Source organism: Quercus robur, chromosome 11, assembly GCF_932294415.1.
Source record: "Quercus robur chromosome 11, dhQueRobu3.1, whole genome shotgun sequence".
Classification (NCBI taxonomy): Eukaryota; Viridiplantae; Streptophyta; class Magnoliopsida; order Fagales; family Fagaceae; genus Quercus; species Quercus robur.
In genome coordinates, this window is record NC_065544.1 from 55,969,565 (window position 1) to 55,990,850 (window position 21,286).

The following is a 21,286-nucleotide window of genomic DNA, read 5'->3' on the forward strand; positions in this document are numbered from 1 at the left end:
CGTGAATTTGGGTTTAAAAAAAGGGTGGTCGGGTAGTTTTTAAATGTGGGATAGAAAGTGGGATTTTTTTAAATAGTACATGGATAGAACATGGGATTATTTTTAAACATGTAGTTTTTTTTTTTTTTTAATAAACTTTTAAATAAGGATAGGGTCACACCAATTCCCCACCTTAATCTTTTAAATTTCCCTAAAATTTAGCCTTTTATTTTCTTTCAAAATCAAATATGTTAGTGCCTAAATATATAAGGATATGGATGGAGAAGTTATAGTAGTGGTTTTATAGTAGAAGTCTTTTTTCTTTTTCTTTTTTTTCCCAAAATATGGAAGAGATTTAAAAGAAAAATAAAATAAAATAAAAAGAGGAAAACATAAATTTGAACTTAAACGTGAATTTGGATGATGTTCCTACTGCTATGAACTTAAACTACATTTAGTGTACTTTTGTTCAATAAAAAATTTAGAAGAACAACATTGTCGAATTAAAATAAAAGTTCATTATTATTCCTATTGGGTTTTTGTTAAGCCACCTTTAATAATACTTTATAGTATTTTTTTTTCTTCTCAACAAACAATCATGAAGTTTTTATACAATTTTTTTTTCTAGATACTTCTAATCATTAATTCCCAATTGTATAAGCCTTTTGTTAAGGTTAAAGCACCATTTAATACTTTTTTTTATACAATTTTTTTCTAGATACTTCTAATCATTAATTCCCAATTGTATTAGCCTTTTTTTTAAGGTTAAAGCACCATTTAATACTTTTTTTTATACAATTTTTTTCTAGATACTTCTAATCATTAATTCCCAATTGTATTAGCCTTTTTTTTAAGGTTAAAGCACCATTTAATACTTTATTTTTTTAAAAAAAATCTCAAAATACAATTGTGGTTTTATACAATTAATATGTATCTCCCGCCATAAAATTTTCAATTTAAGCTTTCATTTACTTATGTTATGGATGTGTAGTAAATGGCTAAATTTTAGGATTAAAAAAAACTACATTTTAGGATTTGACAAAAAATGACAACTGTCATACATAAAATTTGAAAAAAAAGAACAACATCAACAACACCAAAAAGGAAAAAACACAAAAAGAAAAGAAAAAAAAAAGAAAAAAGAAAAAAAAGAAAACGTGGATCGGTAGTTACTAAATTTTAGGATCTTTTTAGGAGCATTTCCTTTAACAAAAATCTTATTAATTTACTACTCCATAGAAAATGTTACATACCTTATAAAATACTAGCCTCTGAGTACGCGCTCACGTGCGTGCTCAGAGGCTCTTCTATTTTTTTGGATAAGAGTTAATTTAGAGCATTTATTATAATTTGGGATTACTATATTTTCCAATCACAAAAAAAACCTAGGGGTGTGATGAAAAATTATTTCACCGCACATAATACTCATCACACCCCTAGGCTTTTTTTGTGATTGGAAAATGTAGTAATTCCAAATTATAAATAATACTCATCACACTCCTAGGTTTTTTTTGTGATTGGAAAATGTAGTAATCCCAAATTATAATAAATGCTCTAAATTAACTCTTACCCAAAAAAATAGAAAAGCCTCTGAGCACGCGCGTGAGAGGCTAGTTATTAGTAATTGATGCTTACTTAGCATTTGAGAGCTACGAAAAAAACCAAAGCTTGCTGCATTTTCAATTGTTATTTTCCTAGCCCATGTCAACAATTATGGGGAGAAGATCCCTTAAACTTCTCCATGCATTTTTAATGCTTTTACTGCAATTGAAACCAGCCCTTGGATTTATTTCAGGGGTTGAAGATGCTAACGTTAGGTGCATAGAGAGTGAGAGACAGGCACTCCTTGAGTTCAAAAAAGGCCTTGTTGATGACTATGGTAGGCTCTCTTCATGGGCAAGCCAAGATGAAAACAAGAACTGCTGCAACTGGAAAGGAGTTCATTGCAGCAAGCAAACAGGCCATGTACTCAAGCTTGATCTTCAGGGTGATTCAGAAAAAACACAACCTTTGCAATGTAACATTAGTTCTTCACTGCTTGAATTGCATCATTTGAGTTCTTTGGACCTCAGTTACAATGATTTCAATATGAGCCAAATCCCAGAGTTTATTGGTTCTTTCAATAACTTAAAGAACCTAAATCTCTTAGAGGCTGAGTTTGGTGGGACTATTCCTTACAAACTTGGAAACCTTTCCCACTTGGAGTCTATTGACCTCTCCTCAAATCATTTACAAGGTTCAATTCCAGATGCCTTTGTCAAAATGAATTCTCTTGAAAGTCGCAGTCTAGACGAAAACCAACTTGAAGGTAAGTTACCAAAGTCCTTAGGAAATATATGTACTCTAAGTTCATTGTCCCTCTCCGATAATAAGCTCAATGGACAACTTGTTGAGTTCATCAATAGCTTGTCTGGGTGTGCGAAAGACTCACTAGAGATGTTGGATTTATCATTGAATCATATTACGGGATCGTTGCCTGACTTCTCAGTATTTCCGTCCTTAAAACAATTGTATCTTGCGTCCAACAATATAACTGGGACTGTGCCCAAAGGAATTGGAAACCTACACCAGCTCGAGCAATTTGATATTTCTTTCAATTCTTTACATGGTATGGTCACTGAAGTCCATCTATCAAACTTGTCCAACTTGTGGTTTTTAGACCTGTCAAATAGTTCCCTAGCTCTAGAATTGAACTTCAATTGGGTTCCCCCTTTTCAATTGCAAGTCATATACTTCACATATTGCGAGCTAGGTCCTAGATTTCCAAGCTAGCTCCAAACTCATTGGAACATTTCTATCCTAGATATCTCCGATACTGGAATTTCGGATAAGATTCCTAAATGGTTTTTTGACTTGCCTCCTACTTTGCAATATCTAGATATGAGTGGTAACCGATTGGAGGGTCTACTGCATCTTTTTGTTTTCCCACCTAAAATGACAGTCTTGAGTATAGCCGAAAATCGTTTTTCGGGGATAGCTTCGTCTGTTTCTAAAATCAGGGGTGGGATTTTAAATTTCCTAGACCTCTCAGACAACCTTTTATCTGGACATCTCCCCAATTGTTTTATGCATTTGCGTAAGCTACTCATTCTGAACTTGGCTGGCAACAATTTCACTGGGGAAATTCCAAGCTCTTTTGGCTCTTTGTCTCAGCTGCATACTTTGATTTTGCGCAATAATAGTTTCTCTGGAGAATTACCTTTGCCTCTAAAAAATTGCAGTTTGTTGAAGTTTGTAGACTTGGGAAACAATAAATTCTCTGGATCAGTACCAGCTTGGATTGGGGAGGGCTTGCCACTGTTGAATATTCTTATCCTACGTTCCAATAAGTTTGGTGGAAGCATACCATTGAATCTATGTTGGTTGAAATATTTACGAATCTTGGATCTTTCTGTAAATAACATATCTGGAACTATACCACAATGCTTCAACAATTTCACTACCATGGCTCAAAAAGGAGATTTGTTCAGTGGAATCATTGGTAGTAATTACACTGATTCATATGTTTATGATTATGATGATACAGAAGAATTCATTAATGATGCAATGGTTATAATGAAAGGAAGGGAGTTGGAGTACGGAAAATATCTTGGACTATTAAAGATCATTAACCTTGTAAGTAACAAATTGATAGGGAAAGTTCCAAGTGAAATCTCGAGCCTCTTGGAGTTGGTTGTTCTGAACATATCAAGAAACAAGTTAATTGGAGAAATCCCACAAATGATCGGACAGTTGAAGCAGTTGCAATCACTTGATATGTCAAGGAATCAATTTTCAAATGAAATCCCATCTAGCATGTCAGAGTTACATTTCCTAAGCGACTTGGACTTGTCTTACAACAATTTGTCTAGAAAAATTCCTTCAGGCACTCACCTACAAAGCTTTGATGCAGTTGATTTTATTGGAAACTGGGCACTTTATGGGCCTCCACTTCCAAATAAGTGCCCAGGTGAAGAAACACCAAACCAAAGTGATCAACCAACTGATCATGATGGCAATGAAGATAATGAAAAGGATGGAGATGAATTTGAGAAATGGTTTTTTGCTGTAGCAGGATTTGGATTTTTTATAGGATTTTGGGGAATTTGTGGACCTTTGGTCTTTAAGAGTTCTTGGAGGGGTGCTTACTTCTGTTTCTGGACAACATGAAGGACTGGCTCTATGCAACAAAATTGGCAATGTGCATGAAAAGATTGCGGTGGAAGTTTAAGAACTAGGGGTGACCACTTTGTTTGTAGCAAGAGGTTATCAAATAAGATGTCTATGGTTTTTATGGACTTTTAACTAGTGTATATGTACATAATACTTTCTCTCACAGCACCATATTTTTACTCGCTATGGCATTCAATAATGCAAAATGACAAACATGTCATGTGTAATTGGAGTTTAGTTAATGTTTGAGCGTTCCTATATATCCAGTCTTAGTTTGTGATTCCAGTATTGGTGGTTACTAACAGTGTAGCTCCTCTATATCTTGGCTGCATTTTGACATTGTTGAATCAAAATGTTGATTGGAAATGTATGCCTGTTTCAAAAATCTCTTAGAGGTATACTTTTCTTTGATGCAATTCATGTTAGGAGCAGCAGTTGCACGTGAAATGACACTTCCATTCTCTAAGAATAAATTCATAACGTTTGCATGGCATTGGAGAGACGTTTTTACCCTTTTTTTTTTATCACCTTCTTTCTCAGCAACTTCTTTGTCACTCCTTATTTTGATGAGATACACTGGTGTTGGAGCATTTTAATATTAAATAATTAAAATGAATAAATGTTACAACATAAATGTAAAGATATGGGAGTGAATATGGAAGATGAGGAGTTAGTAAAAATGTTTAATCTCACATTGAAAAGGAGAGAAACTATTTTATTCTTTTTAATTGTGATGATTAATGGGCTAACATGAATTGTCTCAGATATTGGGTTAGATACGTGCGCAAGGGGGAGGTGAAGGGTGGAGATATCAAATTAATCAGAATAAATTGGGTAATAATTTTGTGAGGCCCATTGTGCCTATAAATAGACTCATTTAGACACAATCCAAGTGACTGCAATATACAAAAAATAAAAAATAAAAAAAATAAAGAGAGGTTCTTGTCAAAGAAGGGTGTTCTTTCTGGTGGAGAATTGAGTTTATAAATTGGGTAGTAATTTCGTGAGGCCCATTGAGCCTATAAATAGACTCATTTAGACACAATCCAAGTTACTACAATATACACAAAAAATTGTCAAAGAAGGGTGTTCTTTCTGGTGGAGCTTTGGGTTTGAACACTTTATGCAAAGGTTGTTCTAACCATACGACACTCGTTGGGCTGTTGTATCCTGGGGGAGACAAGTCAGAGACGATCTACACCGGTTACAAAGTTTAGCCAACCAAGGGCTTGAATTTCCTTAAAGAGAGCAAGTGTCGTGCCTCAATCCAAATAGTATTGTGTAATTTCTTCCTTTACATTAATAATATTCAGAAGTATTATTCAGTTTCTCGTTATGTTATTTCCATTATTATTGTGTTTTCACCAACAATTTTAAAGAGATTCAATACATGGAGCCTACACAAGAGAAACCAAATGAGCCTGTTGGAGATCTCAACAAGCCTTTCGCTTTAAGGGAGCCCACTTCAAGAGGTGGAAAGGAAATGTCCTCTTCTACTTGAGTCTTCTCAAAGTCTCCTATGTTAGGTTCTAAATGTTTAGAACAATTGGCAAATCGTGAACACAAACTTGTCTAGATATAGATCTTAGAGTCTATAGGTATTATTAGACAATGCTCAAGGTGATTCAAGTCAAGATTCAAGAACATACAAGCTACAGGAAGAAGATTTCATATTCTTTCTGGTTCGATTGTTCGAATAACAGGCTCGATCGATCGAAAGTCGTATCTGCAGAATTTTAATTAAACCCAAACAGCAGTTCAAGCCCATTAAGGATTAGGGTTTCTAATCTACTTCTCCCAGTATATAAAGGAAACCCTAAGCACATTTTTATGTGGCTTTTCAGAGAGAAAAGAGTGTGCCTCTTTTATATTTAGGGTTTTATTCCTAAAAAGCTCTCTTATGTCTTCTACCGGTGCTATTCCTTGAAGAATCTCAAGATCCGGTATTGTAGAAGTTGCTGCGTTCTCTCGTCATCAAAGGTGTTGATGATCTAAACCTTCAAGGGTGATCTTGGAGTCACAAACAGGAGAGTTTGTGTTGCTAAACCTTTGAGTGGGATCTCAAAGTCACAAACAGGGGTGTTTGTATTTTGCAAAGGCCAAAGAAAGAAGGAGTCCGTGGATTTAGAGTTTGCACGTGGTCGTGTTAGTAAGTTCTACTGGTGGGTAGCAATAAGAAGTCGAGTGTGGGGGCTTGTAAGTCTTATTGTATGAACTTCGATTCCTTCTAGTAGATTTTCTTTTTACCTTGAGGATAGTTAGGTTAAATTCTCCCCAGGTTTTTTTACCGGTTTGGTTTTCCTGGGTTATCATATCGTTGTGTTATTTATTTTTCCGCTGCTTTGAATGATATAATTGTTTGATTGCGGTAACCTAGATTTGGAATTTGGACTAAGTAACAACTTGGCTAATTATCTAGGTTAATCCAATTGTATTTTAAGGTGTCTACAAACTAACATCCTACATCCTCACTGACAAGAATCCATCAAAAGTTCCTACCGATGAGATGAGTGAGGAAGAATATATTCTCCATCAAGAAAAAATAAATAAGTATACAAAAGATGAATATAATTATCGCTTTTATCTATTGAATTGTCTTGCCGATCATTTCTATGATTATTATGATACAACTTACAATTCTGCCAAAAAAATTTGGAAAAATTTACAAAGCAAGTATGATACCAAGGAGGCAGGTGCAAAGAAGTATGCTGCTAGTAGATTTTTCCGTTACCAAATGGTGGATGAAAAATTGGTGCTGGATCAAGCACAAGACTTCCAAATGATTGTGGCAGAATTGAGATCCGAAGGCATAAAGATTGGAGACAATTTGGTGGTAGCTGGCATAATTGACAAACTACCACAATCTTGGAGGGAGTTCCAAAAGACTTTGCGACACAAACAAAAGGAGACATCCTTAGAGACTTTGATCACACGCATCCATGTGGAGGAGGAGGCTAGAGGACAAGATGCACTCATGACACAAGAGAGCAATGGTAATTCCACCACAAAGGTAAACCATATTTCATCCAATAATAATATGCCCAAAAATCATTTTCCTAGAAATGGTCAATTGAAGCCTAAAAAGAGAGCCTTTAAAAATAATAATAGACCTCAAGGAAGGGGGAACCCGAATAAAAATTACAATAAGAACCAAGGACCCCCTTCACAAGATCAATTTAATAGATCCTGTTTTGTCTATGGCAAGAATGGGCATATTGCTCAATTTTTCAAATTTCAGAAACGTGAATCTGTCCCGCAGATTAACGTAACTGAAGAGCCTTTAGTGGCTATGATTACAGACATCAATATGGTGCAATATGTTGAAGGGTAGTGGGTAGATTCTAGTGCTAATAGGCACGTCTACTATGATAAAAACTGGTTCAAGTTGTACACTCCTTTTGAAGAAGAAAAAACGGTTATGCTTGGTGACTCTAGCACAACCAACGTTCTTGGGAGTGGTGAGATTAAATTGAAATTCACTTCTGGACGTGTGCTAACATTGAAAGATGTACTTTACATTCCGTCCATGAGGAAGAATTTGATGTCAATTTTTTGCTTAACAAGGTTGGCTTCAAGCAAACTATGGAATTTGATAATTATGTAATCACTAAAAAAGGATTATTTGTGGGCAAGGGTTATGCTTGTGATGGAATGTTTAAATTGAATATTGAGAATAATAAAGCATCTACCAGTTCAGTTTATATGCTTTCTTCTATTAATTTTTGGCATGCTCGTTTGTGTCATACAAATAGTAGATATGTGGGAATCATGAGTAGTTTAGGATTAATTCCAAGACTGTCAAAAGATTTTGAAATTTGTGAAACTTGTAGTCAAGTTAAGATTACAAAAAGACCTCATAAAAGTGTTGTAAGAAATATCGAATTGCTTGAGTTAATTCACTCTGATTTATGTGAATTTGAGGGAATTTTAACTCGTGGAGGAAATAGATATATTATCACTTTTATTGATGATTTCTCAAAATATACAACTGTTTATTTGTTGAAAAATAAAAGTGATGCTTTTGAAAAATTTCAAGATTTTTTAAAAGAAGTTGAAAATTAATTCGGTAGAAAAATAAAAAGAATAAGAAGTGATAGAGGCCGTGAGTATGAATCAAGTGCATTCAACTCATTTGTTTAGTCTTTGGGAATTATCCATAAAACTACTGCATCATATTCACTTGCTTCTAATGGTGTGGCTGAAAGAAAAAATAGAACTCTAATTGAGTTAACAAATGCCATGTTAATTGAATCTAGTGCACCTTTACATTTTTGGGGTGAAGCTATTTTAACTGCATGTCATGTTTTGAATATGGTGTCACATAAAAAGTCACATACCACACCTTTTGAGATGTGGAAAGGACATAAGCCAAATTTGGGATATTTGAGAGTATGGGGTTGTCTTGCTTATGTAAGGCTTATTGACCCTAAAATACCTAAATTAGGTATAAGAGCTACTACCTGTGCTTTTCTTGGTTATGCGATTAATAGTGCAGCCTATAGATTTTTTGATCTTGAAAACAAAATAATTTTTGAATATAGTGATGCAATTTTTCATGAAGAAAAATTTCCTTTTAAATTGAAAAATAGTGGGGGTGAAGAAAATATTTTGTCACAACCTAGTTCTTCTACTTCACATTTACAAAATCAAGAAAATTTTGAAATGGAAACTAGAAGGAGTAAAAGAGCTAGAGTTGAAAAGGATTTTGGTCCTGATTATTATGTTTTTAACATTAAGGAAAATCCCCAAAATTTAAAAGAGGCTTTAACATCACCTGATGCTATATTTTGGAAAGAGGCTGTAAATGATGAGATGAAATCTCTAATATCTAATAGAACTTGGAAATTAGTAGATCTTCCACCGGGTTGTAAGACCATAGGTTGTAAATGAGTCCTTAGAAAAAAGTTGAAACCGGATGGATCAATAGATAAGTTTAAAGCTAGACTTGTTGCAAAAGGCTTTAAACAAAAAGATGATCTTGATTTCTTTGATACTTTTTCTCCGGTAACAAGAATTACATCTATTAGATTGTTAATTGCTATTGCTGCAATTTTTTATTTGAAAATTCATCAAATGGATGTAAAAACTGCTTTTCTAAATGGGGACCTAGAGGAAGAGATTTATATGGATCAACCTGAAGGCTTTGTAGAGCCTGGACAAGAAAGCAAGGTATGTAAGCTAACTAAATCCCTATATGGCTTAAAACAAGCACCAAAACAGTGGCATGAAAAGTTTCATTCCTGCATGATTGAGAATGATTATAAATCAAATGAATGTGATAAATGTATTTATTCTAAATCATGGAATAATTTACATGTTATTATTAGCCTCTATGTGGATGATATGTTGATTTTTGGCTCAAATATGCATGTTATAAATGAGACAAAAAATATGCTTAAAAGCCATTTTGATATGAAAGATCTTGGTGAGGCTAATTTTATTTTAGGCATAAAAATTACAAAAGCATGTGATGGAATATATCTTGATCGATCAATCACATTATGTTGAGAAAATATAATTTTCATGATCATAAAAGTGTAGCTACTCCTTTTGATTCTAGTGTTTATTTATTTCCTATGAATAATGATGATGAGATTTTTAATCAAAAGGATTATGCTAGCATCATTGGTAGTTTGCGTTATGCTACTGATTGTACTAGACCTGACATTGCATATGCAGTAGGAGTGCTTAGCAAATTTACTAGCAAGCCTAGTAAAGATCATTGGCTAGCTATTGAGCGAGTTATAAGATATTTAATTGGTACCAAAAGCTATGGCTTATTTTATAAAAAATACCCTGCTGTGATTGAAGCTTTTAGTGATGCCGATTGGAATACTTTCTCAGGTGATTCTCTCTCTACCACTGGTTATATTTTTACCGTAGGTAGTGGTGCTATTTGTTGGAAATCTAAAAAGCAAACAATAATTGCTAATTCAACAATGAAAGCTGAATTAATAACATTAGTTTCAGCTAGTGAAAAGGCAAATTGGCTTAGAGATTTGTTATATGAAATTCCACTTTGGGAAAAACCAATTCCACCTATATTAATTCATTGTGATATTACTGCCGCAATTGGTAGAGTTAAAAACCATTACTACAATGGTAAATCCAGACCTATAAGAAGAAAACACAATACCGTGCGATCTTATTTGAGTAGTGGTATCATAACTGTGGATTATATTAAATTTAATGATAATCTTGTAGATCCATTTACCAAGGCCTTGGCAAAAGATAGAGTCTGGAATACATCGAGGGGGATGGGACTAAAGTCCATAGAATTATGAGCCATGTATGAGGATACCCAACCCAAGGACCAAAGATCCTAAGAATTGGGTTCAATGGGAAAAACGAATCATACGATAATCGTAAGAAATGCACAATTTATTTTTTTTAATTATTTATTTTGTAAATAATTTTTTAATTGTTCATCCCTATGATGTAAGTACATTTATCCTGTAATGTGGAGAAGTTGAGTAAAAAACTCTTAATGAAATTTGTAGCTCGTATGAGTGGGGTGTCAAAATTATAGGAGCACTCTTGACAAAATTTCACCTATGTGAGTGTGGGGGTGGGGCTGCTTCTTATGAGATTTGGACTTAATCTCAAATACACTCATGAAACCGAGATCAGCACACGGGCGTAAAGTGCTAGCTATAAAAGCTCATGTCAACACCTGGGTTGTTATGTGTAAGCAATGACACTTAATTAATTTCCCTAAAGCAGTCCTAGTTCAAGTCGGAGACCACTACGAGTCTGGAGTTGAGATCGCTATTTTACTGAGTGAAGGTTCAATGCAGAGCACACCTTCATAATGCATAGTGACCCGTCTTTGCCTGGTAATCTCTCTTTAACTAAAAAATTTAATATTAAAATGAGTGGGGGATCGTTGGAGCATTTTAATATTAAATAATTAAAAGGAATAAATGTTACAATATAAATGTAAAGATATGGGAGTGAATATGGAAGATGAGGAGTTAGTGAAAATGTTTATTCCCACATTGAAAATGAGAGAGACTGTTTTATTCTTTTTAATTGTAGTGATTAATGGGCTAACATGAATTGTCTCAGATATTGGGCTAGATACGTACGCAAGGGAGAGGTGAAAGGTGGAGGTATCAAAAATGGAAATGTTTCTTCCTTTACATTAATGATATTAAGAAGTATTATTCAGTTTCTCGTTGTGTTATTTCCATTATTATTGTGTTTGCACCAACAACTTGCACTATAAGAAATTAGGTCTTGCGGAATGGCGAAAACCACTGCAATAGACCAAAAAATAAAATAAAATAAACATTACAAGGACTATTTGAAACATTTTAAAGTATAAGGATAATTTTGAAACATAGGTTAAGATTGATGAACAAATATGCAATTTAACCATACAATTTTAATTTTTTATTGATCAACTAGTTTTAAATCCACGTGATGCGTGCATGAAAAAATTTCATAAGTTTTTTTTTTTTTTTAGTGAAAAATGAAAATAGTAAATGAAACTTATAAGTGTTAGTTTCAAACTCTTCTTAAAATGATGTGATTATTTTCTAATAAAATATAGTTGATACAATATATTATATTTTCTAAATTAAGCTATTTATATTTGTTATTTGAAAGTGATTTAAATTTTGTAAGGTTTTTTTCAAGGAAACATAATACATTTTACCTTTAAGTATTATATAAGCTGAGATATTTTGTAAATAATGTAATGTATGGTTGGAATTTGTTTTCAATACTCCTTACACACGGTTTATCCTCAATACATCATGAATGACCTAAAGTGAAGGCAAATATAAGTAAATTCATTACTTATATTAGAAAAAAAAAATACAAGATTTTAATAACAAGAGAAAAATATAATTTTATCAAGAACCTATCAACATTATACTAAGAAGGTGGCATAATTGTCAATGAAGTAACTATTCTTTCTACACAAATTTCTCCTCCAAAAGCATCACCAAATGGTCCGAGGTGGACTGAAATGGACTAAAATGGACCAAATGAGGCGAAATGAAGCGAAGTGGACCGAATGGACTAATTGGACCAAAATGAACCAAGTAGACCCAGATGGACCAAGATGGACCTAAATGCTATGTTGAGATGGCTCAATAAAAGTATAGCAACAATAAATACTACATTTCATATTTTTGACATTATTATATAAATGAGTAATGTTTGAGATTTAGTATAAGGATAATTTTGAAATGAAGATTAAAGATTGATGAAATGAATTTTAAAGGTTAACCTAAGATAAAACATTAAAACCATATCAATCATTGATGTTCTAACGTTGTTAAAATCCTAATAAATTAATGAGTTAAAATCTTATGCGTTATTTTTTTTTTTTAAATAGCTAATGTGTCAATGTCACCTCACTTTGTAAGACTTGTAGTAAAATGTGTTGTACTCCAAGCATTACTCTTTAAAAATAAATCCCCTAGCATGACTATGAATACTAGAGATACTCTTTCCAACGTGTTATGCTAGAGTTACTACATGTTTTACTTCTTGAAATTTGGAACTTCTACATGTTTTACTACTTATAATTTGGATCCTCGATATTTAATCCAACACAGGCAACCAAACTCGCTCCAATACTACTTGTTGGGAAATAAATCTCCTCTGTGTCTATGCGTGAATTACGTCAAATAACTTCCAAGTAATAGCAAGAATAGAAATAAATTCCATGAAGCATGACTATAAAGCTTTGATGCAAATGATTTTATTGGAAACTGGGTACTTTGTGGGCCTCCACTTCCACAGAACTGCCCAGGTGAAGAAACACCAAACCAAAGTGATCAACCAACTCGCAATGAAGATAATGAAGAAGATGAAGATGAATTTGATAAATGGTTTCATATTGGAGCCAAAGTCGGATTTGTTGTATGCTTTTGCAGAATTTGTGGACCTTTGCAGTTAAAGAGTTCTTGCAGAGATTGATCCCTATTTTTTGTTATTGAATAACGTGAAGGACTGGTTCTATGGAACAAAATTGGCGATGCACATGGCAAGATTGATGAGGACGTACTTTTGAAGCCAAGGGTGACACATTCTATGTATAGGTTAGCAAGGTAAAGCTTTTATATATTGAAATCGTGACTTCGAGTCACAATTTTAGTGCATTTTACGAGTTTGAGTAAGAATTTGTAGAATAGTGTGTGCGCACTAGTAATTTCTCATAATATATCTCCTTTCAATAAAGTGTGCATTTGATATTGATAAAACTTTAGCCTGAAAAAAAAAAAAAAAAAAAAGGTTTGTAAGATTTGGAGCATTTCATAAACTATAATTATAATGTGCTTTATTATCAAAATTAATATATATATATATATATATATATATATATATATATATATATAAAATGTGCTTTAAAACTATATTACGTTTAGTAACTAAATTGATTTTTTTTTTTAATTTTTTAAAAATAACCTTTTAGATATGAAAAGTGACAAAATAATAACAGTCTTTTGCATTTTAGTATCGTGATACTAGTTGTTGCTATGTTATTTTATAAATACATACTTTCACAGTTGAGTCCAAATAATTCAATTAATGGTCAATATTTAATTAATTATTATATATAACATAACAAAGCCATATAGAGTATCAGGTTAAAGCATTACAAAAAATCTGGGTGAACCCAATAATGGTAGATCGGATAATTAGAGGCTAGAGAAGCTAACTTGTATAATGGTCTCAGTCTCTCAGAAGGTCGTTGTCCGTTAGGGCCAAAAGGCCACCCCCCTCCCCAAAAATAAGAATCTTAATTAAGGATTTATAGTTTTATAAAATTTAAAAAAAAAAATTAAGTGTATATTTATACATATAAACGGGCTATGCTTTTGACAGTTTAAATCTATAAATAAAATTATTTTTTATAGTTAATTTTTACATGAAAAGTGGAAAGTTATTTATATTCATTTAGATAAAATCACAATTTTATTAGTAGTCAGTTGTATGTAACAATTATTAAAAATAATTGGATATCTGTTGATTCTAAAGAAATTGGATACTCATAAAATTAAGGGTAAGAACTAGGTCTGGTGCAACTTGAAAAACTCGAATTCATACAGTGTGTAACAATCACAGCTCATTTTTTAAATGGCATATCACATATTATATGATGCTGGATACACTTGAACTAACTGAAAGGAAAATTTCATTTTGCATGAGCTTCGTAGTTGCACTTCTATCTAGCGTCTTTGGATTAATGGATATCTTTAATCTTGGTGTACATGTCATGATTGCGGGTTGCTGCACTTGTTTAATTGTAACATCTATAAGCTTTGTTTACGAGCTATGTATTCAATACTGCAAATTTACAAACAGATCATGTGTAATTGGAGTATAGTTCATGTTTAAGGGTTCCTAGCTATCCTGGTCTATTATCTCCTTCGTTTGTAATTTCACTGGCGGTTACTGACGGTGTGGCTCCTCTCTCTTAGCGGCATTTTGACACTGTTGATTCAAAATGTTGAATGGACATGCATCTGTTTCAAAAACCTATAAGAGTATGCTTTTCTTTGACATTGCAATTCATGTCAGGAGGAGCATTTGCACATGAAAATTAACTCATTCTTTTCTCTCTAGGAATAGATTTATGTTATCGGCGTGGCATGCATGGGAGAGGTTTGTTTCAATTTTTTATCACCATTCTCAGCAATTTCTTTATCCCTTTGTAATTTTTTGAGATATGCTTGCACTACAGGAAATTAATTAGGTCTTTGCAAAGGCCAAAAATACTGAATATTTCAAAAAAAAAAAAAAAAAAAAAACTGCTACAATGATTGTTTTAAAGTAAAAAGATAATTTTGAAACAATCGTAAAATATTGATGGCCAAATATGCATTTTAGCAAAATATAAATAGTTAGAGGGTTGCAAAATTTTGCAAAATACAAAAAGTGCTCAATTTTGCACATTTTAACTCAAAAAACACCCACATCAATACTTGTAAAAATGTGCAAATATACAAAACTGCTTTGCAAATGAACAGTAACCGTGCATATATGCACGGTTACTGTTTATGTGTAAATGATTTTTTTATTCTTTTTTTCTCTCTCCCCGTCAGGTTGCTCTCTCATCTGTCTTCTTCTCACAACAAAGAAAGAAAAAGGTAGGTGGGGCCATGTGGGTAGTGGTTTGTTTGATATAATAAAAAATTAAAGAAATATTATTATTTAAATAAAATAGATGATAGAATAGATAAACTGATGTGGGTGTTTTGTAAAAGTGAGTGTATAAAACAGAAAAAGTATCTTTTTTCTTGCAAAAGATGCGGTTGCTCCCAATCTGCCTTCTCCCTTGCCACATCCTTCTGAACTTAAATAACAAATATATCAAATGCTAAGCAAAACTTAGATATGGTTTCCTAGGTGTTATATCTTAGGCTTCTCAATTAAAATCAATTATATAATTTTGTATTGACAAATACAATAATAAAGGTGTTATCTTCCCTCAAGATAAGTTAAATTCAACTAAGTAACTCATTGGTCAATATAATCGCATAATCAATCAATCAATCATCAATATATATATATATATATATATATATATATATATATATATATATATATAAACAGAGATCTCATGCAGAAGTGTATGAGTTTCTGCCATGTGGCGCTTTGTATGAGTAATTTTTCTTTTAGCCTTTCACCTCCCATCTTCTTATCAATGATTAGTTTAAGCCATAAATGCAGAAAATTAAAAGATTTGGTTCTACTCCATTTTCCAACTTCTTGAACTCTTCCACTTTCAATTTCATTAATTTAAAAAATGAAAGGTTTTCTTCATTTAATGTTAGTTTTCATGTTCTTTTATATATTCCAATTTCACAAAATATCAAAAGGCCAAAAAAAAAAAAGACTGGAGAGATAGAGAGACAAAGAGTGAGAAATTAGTGTCAAAGAGAGTATGAAATTGGTTTTGGTTTCAGATGCATATGATCTAAACTTCTTAACAACACTATCAAAGCTTGATACAATGCTTTAACAACATATGGGGTTTCTAAAAGGTATGTGTATTTTGTCTTTATTTATATTTTTGGAAAGTGTTTAATTTTTGTAAGTGATTAAGGTACTCAGATGTAAGTAAAATTAAATGTAAGATATGATAGTATAAGTTTATATTTCCCTATTCAATTATTGTTTTATTTTTAATCTCTTGGCATGTATATTTAGTTTTGCGAATTAGGAATTATAAACCTTAAATTTAGATGTTTAGCCTTCAAAAGTTCACGCGTTTTCTTTTAAAAAAAATAAATACTTCTAAAAAAAAAAAGAAAAGGAAATAATAAAAAATTTTATATTGGAAACGGTCAAATGTAAGAACTAAATATACATGTACACTTGATTAAACAAAAAAGGGCATATAGTGGCATTTTTAGAGTCAAATTAATTATGGTTACTTATGGATATGTGTTACAATTTTTTTTTTCATTCATTATTTTAGTGATATACATAATCGAAATTAATTTTTCAAACATTATAACACGTATGAGTATTATAAAATAACTAATAACGAACACGCGCATCGCGCGGGACATCCACTAGTTGAATTTAATCAAAAAAAACCTAAGACAACACCACAGTCAATTAAGATTTTAAAAATGCTAAAGTGATTAGCAATTTCACTATACTTTCTAGGTGTGTTATTTTAACATTACTATTAATTTGACTACAAGAAGTTACCGTGTGACTCATTTTCCATCAAATATTGATGGCCAATCCACGTGAAAATGACCGGTCAAAAGTCCTAAAAGAGCAAAGGTAGCATAGCAGGAAGTCCAATATTTCTTCTGCACACAAAGCCAAAGTTCTATGCATTCTCAATTTAAAAAGAAACGTGATTCATACAAATGGGTGTGAAACCTAGAAAAAATGCACCTAGAATTACTTTATTACTCTCTCTTAAATTATGGAAAGCTAACAATACTAATGCTGTTGATTCCCTTGTCTTGCTGCTAGCTTAAAGCAATAAATAAGACTTCTCCATTGGATACAATTTTTTAATGAGAAAACGCGGTTGCGGCATTGGGTATTTAATTGGAGAATGCCTGTCATCGTTATCGCATCTTTCATTAAGAAATTAACCATGCATTACTCTCACTCGCCATGACAATGATCACGTTCCCGACTGGACTTGTTAATGCAGTTTTATTTTTAGCACTTTTAGTGCACTTGAGACCAGCCCTTGGATTCATTTCGGGGGTTGGAGTTGGAGTTGGAGTTGTCTAGAGGGGGTGAGACAAGCACTCCTCGAGTTCAAAAAAGGCCTCGTTGATGACATTGGCAAGCTCTCTTCGTGGCGGAGTACGTGAAGATGAAAATAAGAATTGCTGCCATTGGGAAGGAGTTCTTTGCAACAATCAAACAGGTCATGTACTTGGGGTTGAATCCCCACCTTTGCGAGGTACTACTTGAGTTGCCTTACTTAACTTTTCTGGATCTCAGTGGGTGGCAATGATTTTAAACAGAGTCATATCCCAGAGTTCATTGGTTCTCTCAGTACGTAACTTAAAATATCTCGATCTCTATCGGGCCAATTCCACTTCAGCTTGAAAACCTTTTGCACTTGCAATATCTCAATCTGAGCGAGAATGATTTGAAAATTATTGATTTCAAATGGTTGTCTCATCTGTCTTCATTAGAAGCCCTTAACCTAAATCTCATAAATCTTAGTAGCGTTGCCAATGATTGGCTGGAAGTTGTGAGTCATCACCCTAATTTAACAACCTTGAGTATGTCTGAGTGTGATCTTCCTCCAATGAGTCTCTCATCTCTTCCCCATTTAAATCATTCGAAATCTTTTACTTCTCTACAAAGTCTAGATCTCAGTAACAATCAATTTGCCCACATTCCAAAATCTTTTGGGGATATATGTACATTACGTGAATTGAACTCGAACAATCTCAATGGACAACTCTTTGAGCTTATGAATAACTTGTCTGATGTGCAAAAGACTCATTAGAAGTTTTGGAGTTATCATATAATCAAATTACGGGATTGTTGCCTATATTTCCATCTTTAAAAGAAATAAATCTCTCAGAGAACAAATTAAATGGGACTTTGCCCAAAAGCATTGGAAACACCTATATAATCTCGAGATTCTTATTGTTTATTCAAATTTTTTAGAAGGTGTGATCTCCGAATCTCTTTTCTCAAAGCTCTCCAAATTACAATCTTTAGTCTTGTTCAATAATAATCTTTCTTTGGAATTCAGCTTTGATTGGGTTCCCCTTTTCCAACTGAAAGATATATTTTTGACATCTTGTAATTTAGAGCCTAGATTTCCAAATTGGATTCGAACTCAAAGAAAAGTTTCCTTCCTTAAGATCTCTGATACTAAAATTTCAGATACCATCCCAGCAGAGTGGTTAGCAAACCTGCCTCCTACATTAAAACTTTTAAATCTTTCTAACAACCATATATATGGGCGGTTACCAAATGTGTCAACAAAAGGATTGAATGAACTTGCAATTGATTTGAGTGCTAACAGTTTAGAGGGTCCACTACCACATTTTCCAACAAATCTCACAATCTTGAATCTCTCTAAAAATCAATTTTCAGGATCAATCTCTTCTCTTTGTAAAATCAATGGTCCATTGTTGGCTTACCTGGACCTATCCCATAATAGATTATCTGGAAGACTTCCTAATTGTTTTATGCAATGGCCAAAGCTACTCATTTTGAATTTAGCTGGCAACCACTTCTTTGGGGAAGTTCCAAGCTCTTTGGGCTCGCTGTCTGTGCTCAACACGTTGAGTCTAAATAATAATAGTTTCTCTGGAAACTGACCTTCGTCATTGAGAAATTGCAGTTCCTTGATAGTTATGGACATGAGAAATAATAGATTTTCTGGGAACGTACCAGCATGGATTGGGGAACGCCTACCAAGCTTGATTTTTCTATCTTTTCGTTCCAATATGTTCAATGGAAGCATACCATTGCATTTGTGTTGGTTAAAACATTTACAAATTTTGGACCTCTCTTTAAATGACATTTCTGGAACTATACCACAATGCCTCAATAATTTCACAGCCATGGCTCAGAAAAGAAACTATTCATTGCGCAAGAATATTTTGATAGTGTAATGGTTGAGTTGAAAAGAAATGAGTATGAGTATCATGGTAGAAATCTTGGACTACTAAAGATCATTAACTTTTCAAGTAACAAACTGATTGGGAAACTTCCAAGTGAAATCTCAAGCCTTTTGGATTTGATTTCACTCAACGTATCAAGAAACAACTTGATTGGAGAAATTCCTCAAATGATTGGTCAGTTGAAGCAGCTTGAATCACTTGATTTGTCAAGCAATCAGTTTTCAGGCGAAATCCCATCTAGCATATTTGAGATAAACTTTTTGGAATTCCTGAACTTATCCTATAACAATTTGTCTAGGAAAATTCCTTTAGGCACTCAACTCCGAGGCTTCGATGCATCCTATTTTATTGGAAACAAGGCACTTTGTGGACCTCCACTCACACAAAAGTGTCCAAGTGAAGAAACACCAAGCCGAAGTGAAGCGACTACCAAAGATAATGAAGAGAATGAAGATGAATCGTAAAAATGGTTTTATGTGGGAACAGGGTTTGGATTTGCTATAGGGTTTTGGGGAGTTTGCTGTTCTTTGGTGTTAAAGCGTTCTTGGAGACATGCCTATTTCCTGTTATTGGACAACATGAAGGATTAGCTCTATGTAACAATAACCGTGAACATTGCAAGATTGCAAAGGAAGATTCAGAGGCAGGGATGACCACTTTGTCTGTAGAGATTAGTAAGGTAATGTAATACGTATAGACAGCAATTAATTTATTCTTGTCATATTCATATCTTTGTTTTTTAGCCTAGAGCAAACGTAACTGCAAACATGGCAATTCTATATTTTTCATTGATACGAGCTTTGCCCTTTTCTTTTTCTTTTAAATAAAAAATCATTAATTTGTTTCAATTTTAGTGTTTTGTTTCCAACCTTATCTCACAATTTCTTGATTTTGCCGCACATGCCAAGAAGTATATTTTAATATTTCAAATTGCATATCAGGTAAGGTCGCATAGTGGTGCTTAAGGCGATATGCTTTATCCGCGTGGTAAATTTCAATTTGCATGAAGTAGTTCTACTTCTAATTCTATATATGTAGTGCATCCAGACTGATAGTTTTTTATATTTGGTACTAATATCAGGAGTTGCTGCTGTTGGTGCTCACGTCAAAATAAGTGTCAGAAACCGTTTGTAACATTTGCGTGGGTGTGGATCTATATTATGCTTTGTTTCATTGCCTTTCTCAATTAAGCAAGTTAATTTACAAAGAGAAATTTTGTAATTTGAATCTAGTTTAATGTTTGAGTGTTACCATCCTGGACTATTTGCACTGTTACCTTTGTTGTTTCATATATATATATATATATATATATATATATATATATATATACCAATACTAATTTTTTTTTTTTTTTTTTGCTTTCACAAATAGATAATAATAAATAATTAAAATAAAGTTAGAATTATATTATTTGAGTTAATTAGATAGAGTGATAGACTAATTTTAATTTCCTTTTATAAATTTATAGAAATTAGATCGACTAACCTTGCATTATTAAAAATTATATATAATTTTTAATATGAAATAGACTATCATATTTGCCAATAAATTACCAAAAAAAAAAAAAAAAAAACTTTTTTACAAACTAGCACAATCTAATCTTAAATATACAAATATTTTTATAACGTATACATATAAACATATGTAATATTTATTTAATATTATATGTAATATTTATTTAATATTATATGGGCACAATCACAACTTACTTTCTCTAACTGTCTTGTTTTCATTTTTTTCCCTGAAATTATTTCATTTTTATCCCTATAATGTTAGTGTTAATGTTAAATATGTTTTCAATGTAATTCTTCTATCTATATCATTGTTAAGCCTCATAAAACAATGTAGTTTTGCTTTGATACAAAATATAAATTGCGTCTTTATTGAGCTTTCTATCATTTACTACAAATCAAGAATTATTTATTTTTATCAAAACTTACCAAATAAGAAAAAAGTGTGTTAGGTTCTAAATATTTAGCATTAAATGTTTAGGAACTAAGTTTATGTATGTTGGCAAATCAAGTATAAAAACATATCTAGTTTAAGATATTTATGTCTTAAAA

At 32.6% G+C, this 21,286-nt stretch overlaps 1 protein-coding gene and 1 pseudogene across 1 annotated transcript; both read left to right on the top strand.

Annotated features, from left to right (window-relative positions):
• Window positions 1–1,692: 1,692 nt before the first annotated feature.
• Window positions 1,693–4,128, top strand: LOC126705280 (receptor-like protein EIX2). Its single transcript, XM_050404169.1, has 2 exons — window positions 1,693–2,587; window positions 2,783–4,128. The coding sequence occupies exons 1-2, from the start codon at window positions 1,693–1,695 to the stop codon at window positions 4,126–4,128; spliced, it is 2,241 nt and encodes a 746-aa protein (XP_050260126.1).
• Window positions 4,129–19,189: 15,061 nt separating this feature from the next.
• On the top strand, window positions 19,190–19,899 carry LOC126707018 (receptor-like protein EIX2; annotated as a pseudogene).
• The last annotated feature ends 1,387 nt before the right edge of the window (window positions 19,900–21,286 follow it).

Excerpts from the sequence above, each read along its gene's own strand:
- LOC126705280 (XM_050404169.1), top strand. The coding sequence starts at position 1,693 with ATGGGGAGAAGATCCCTTAAACTTCTCCATGCATTTTTAATGCTTTTA. Across the intron at positions 2,588-2,782 it reads TTCTTTCAATTCTTTACATG|ATATCTCCGATACTGGAATT; the intron begins GTATGGTCACTG and ends TTTCTATCCTAG.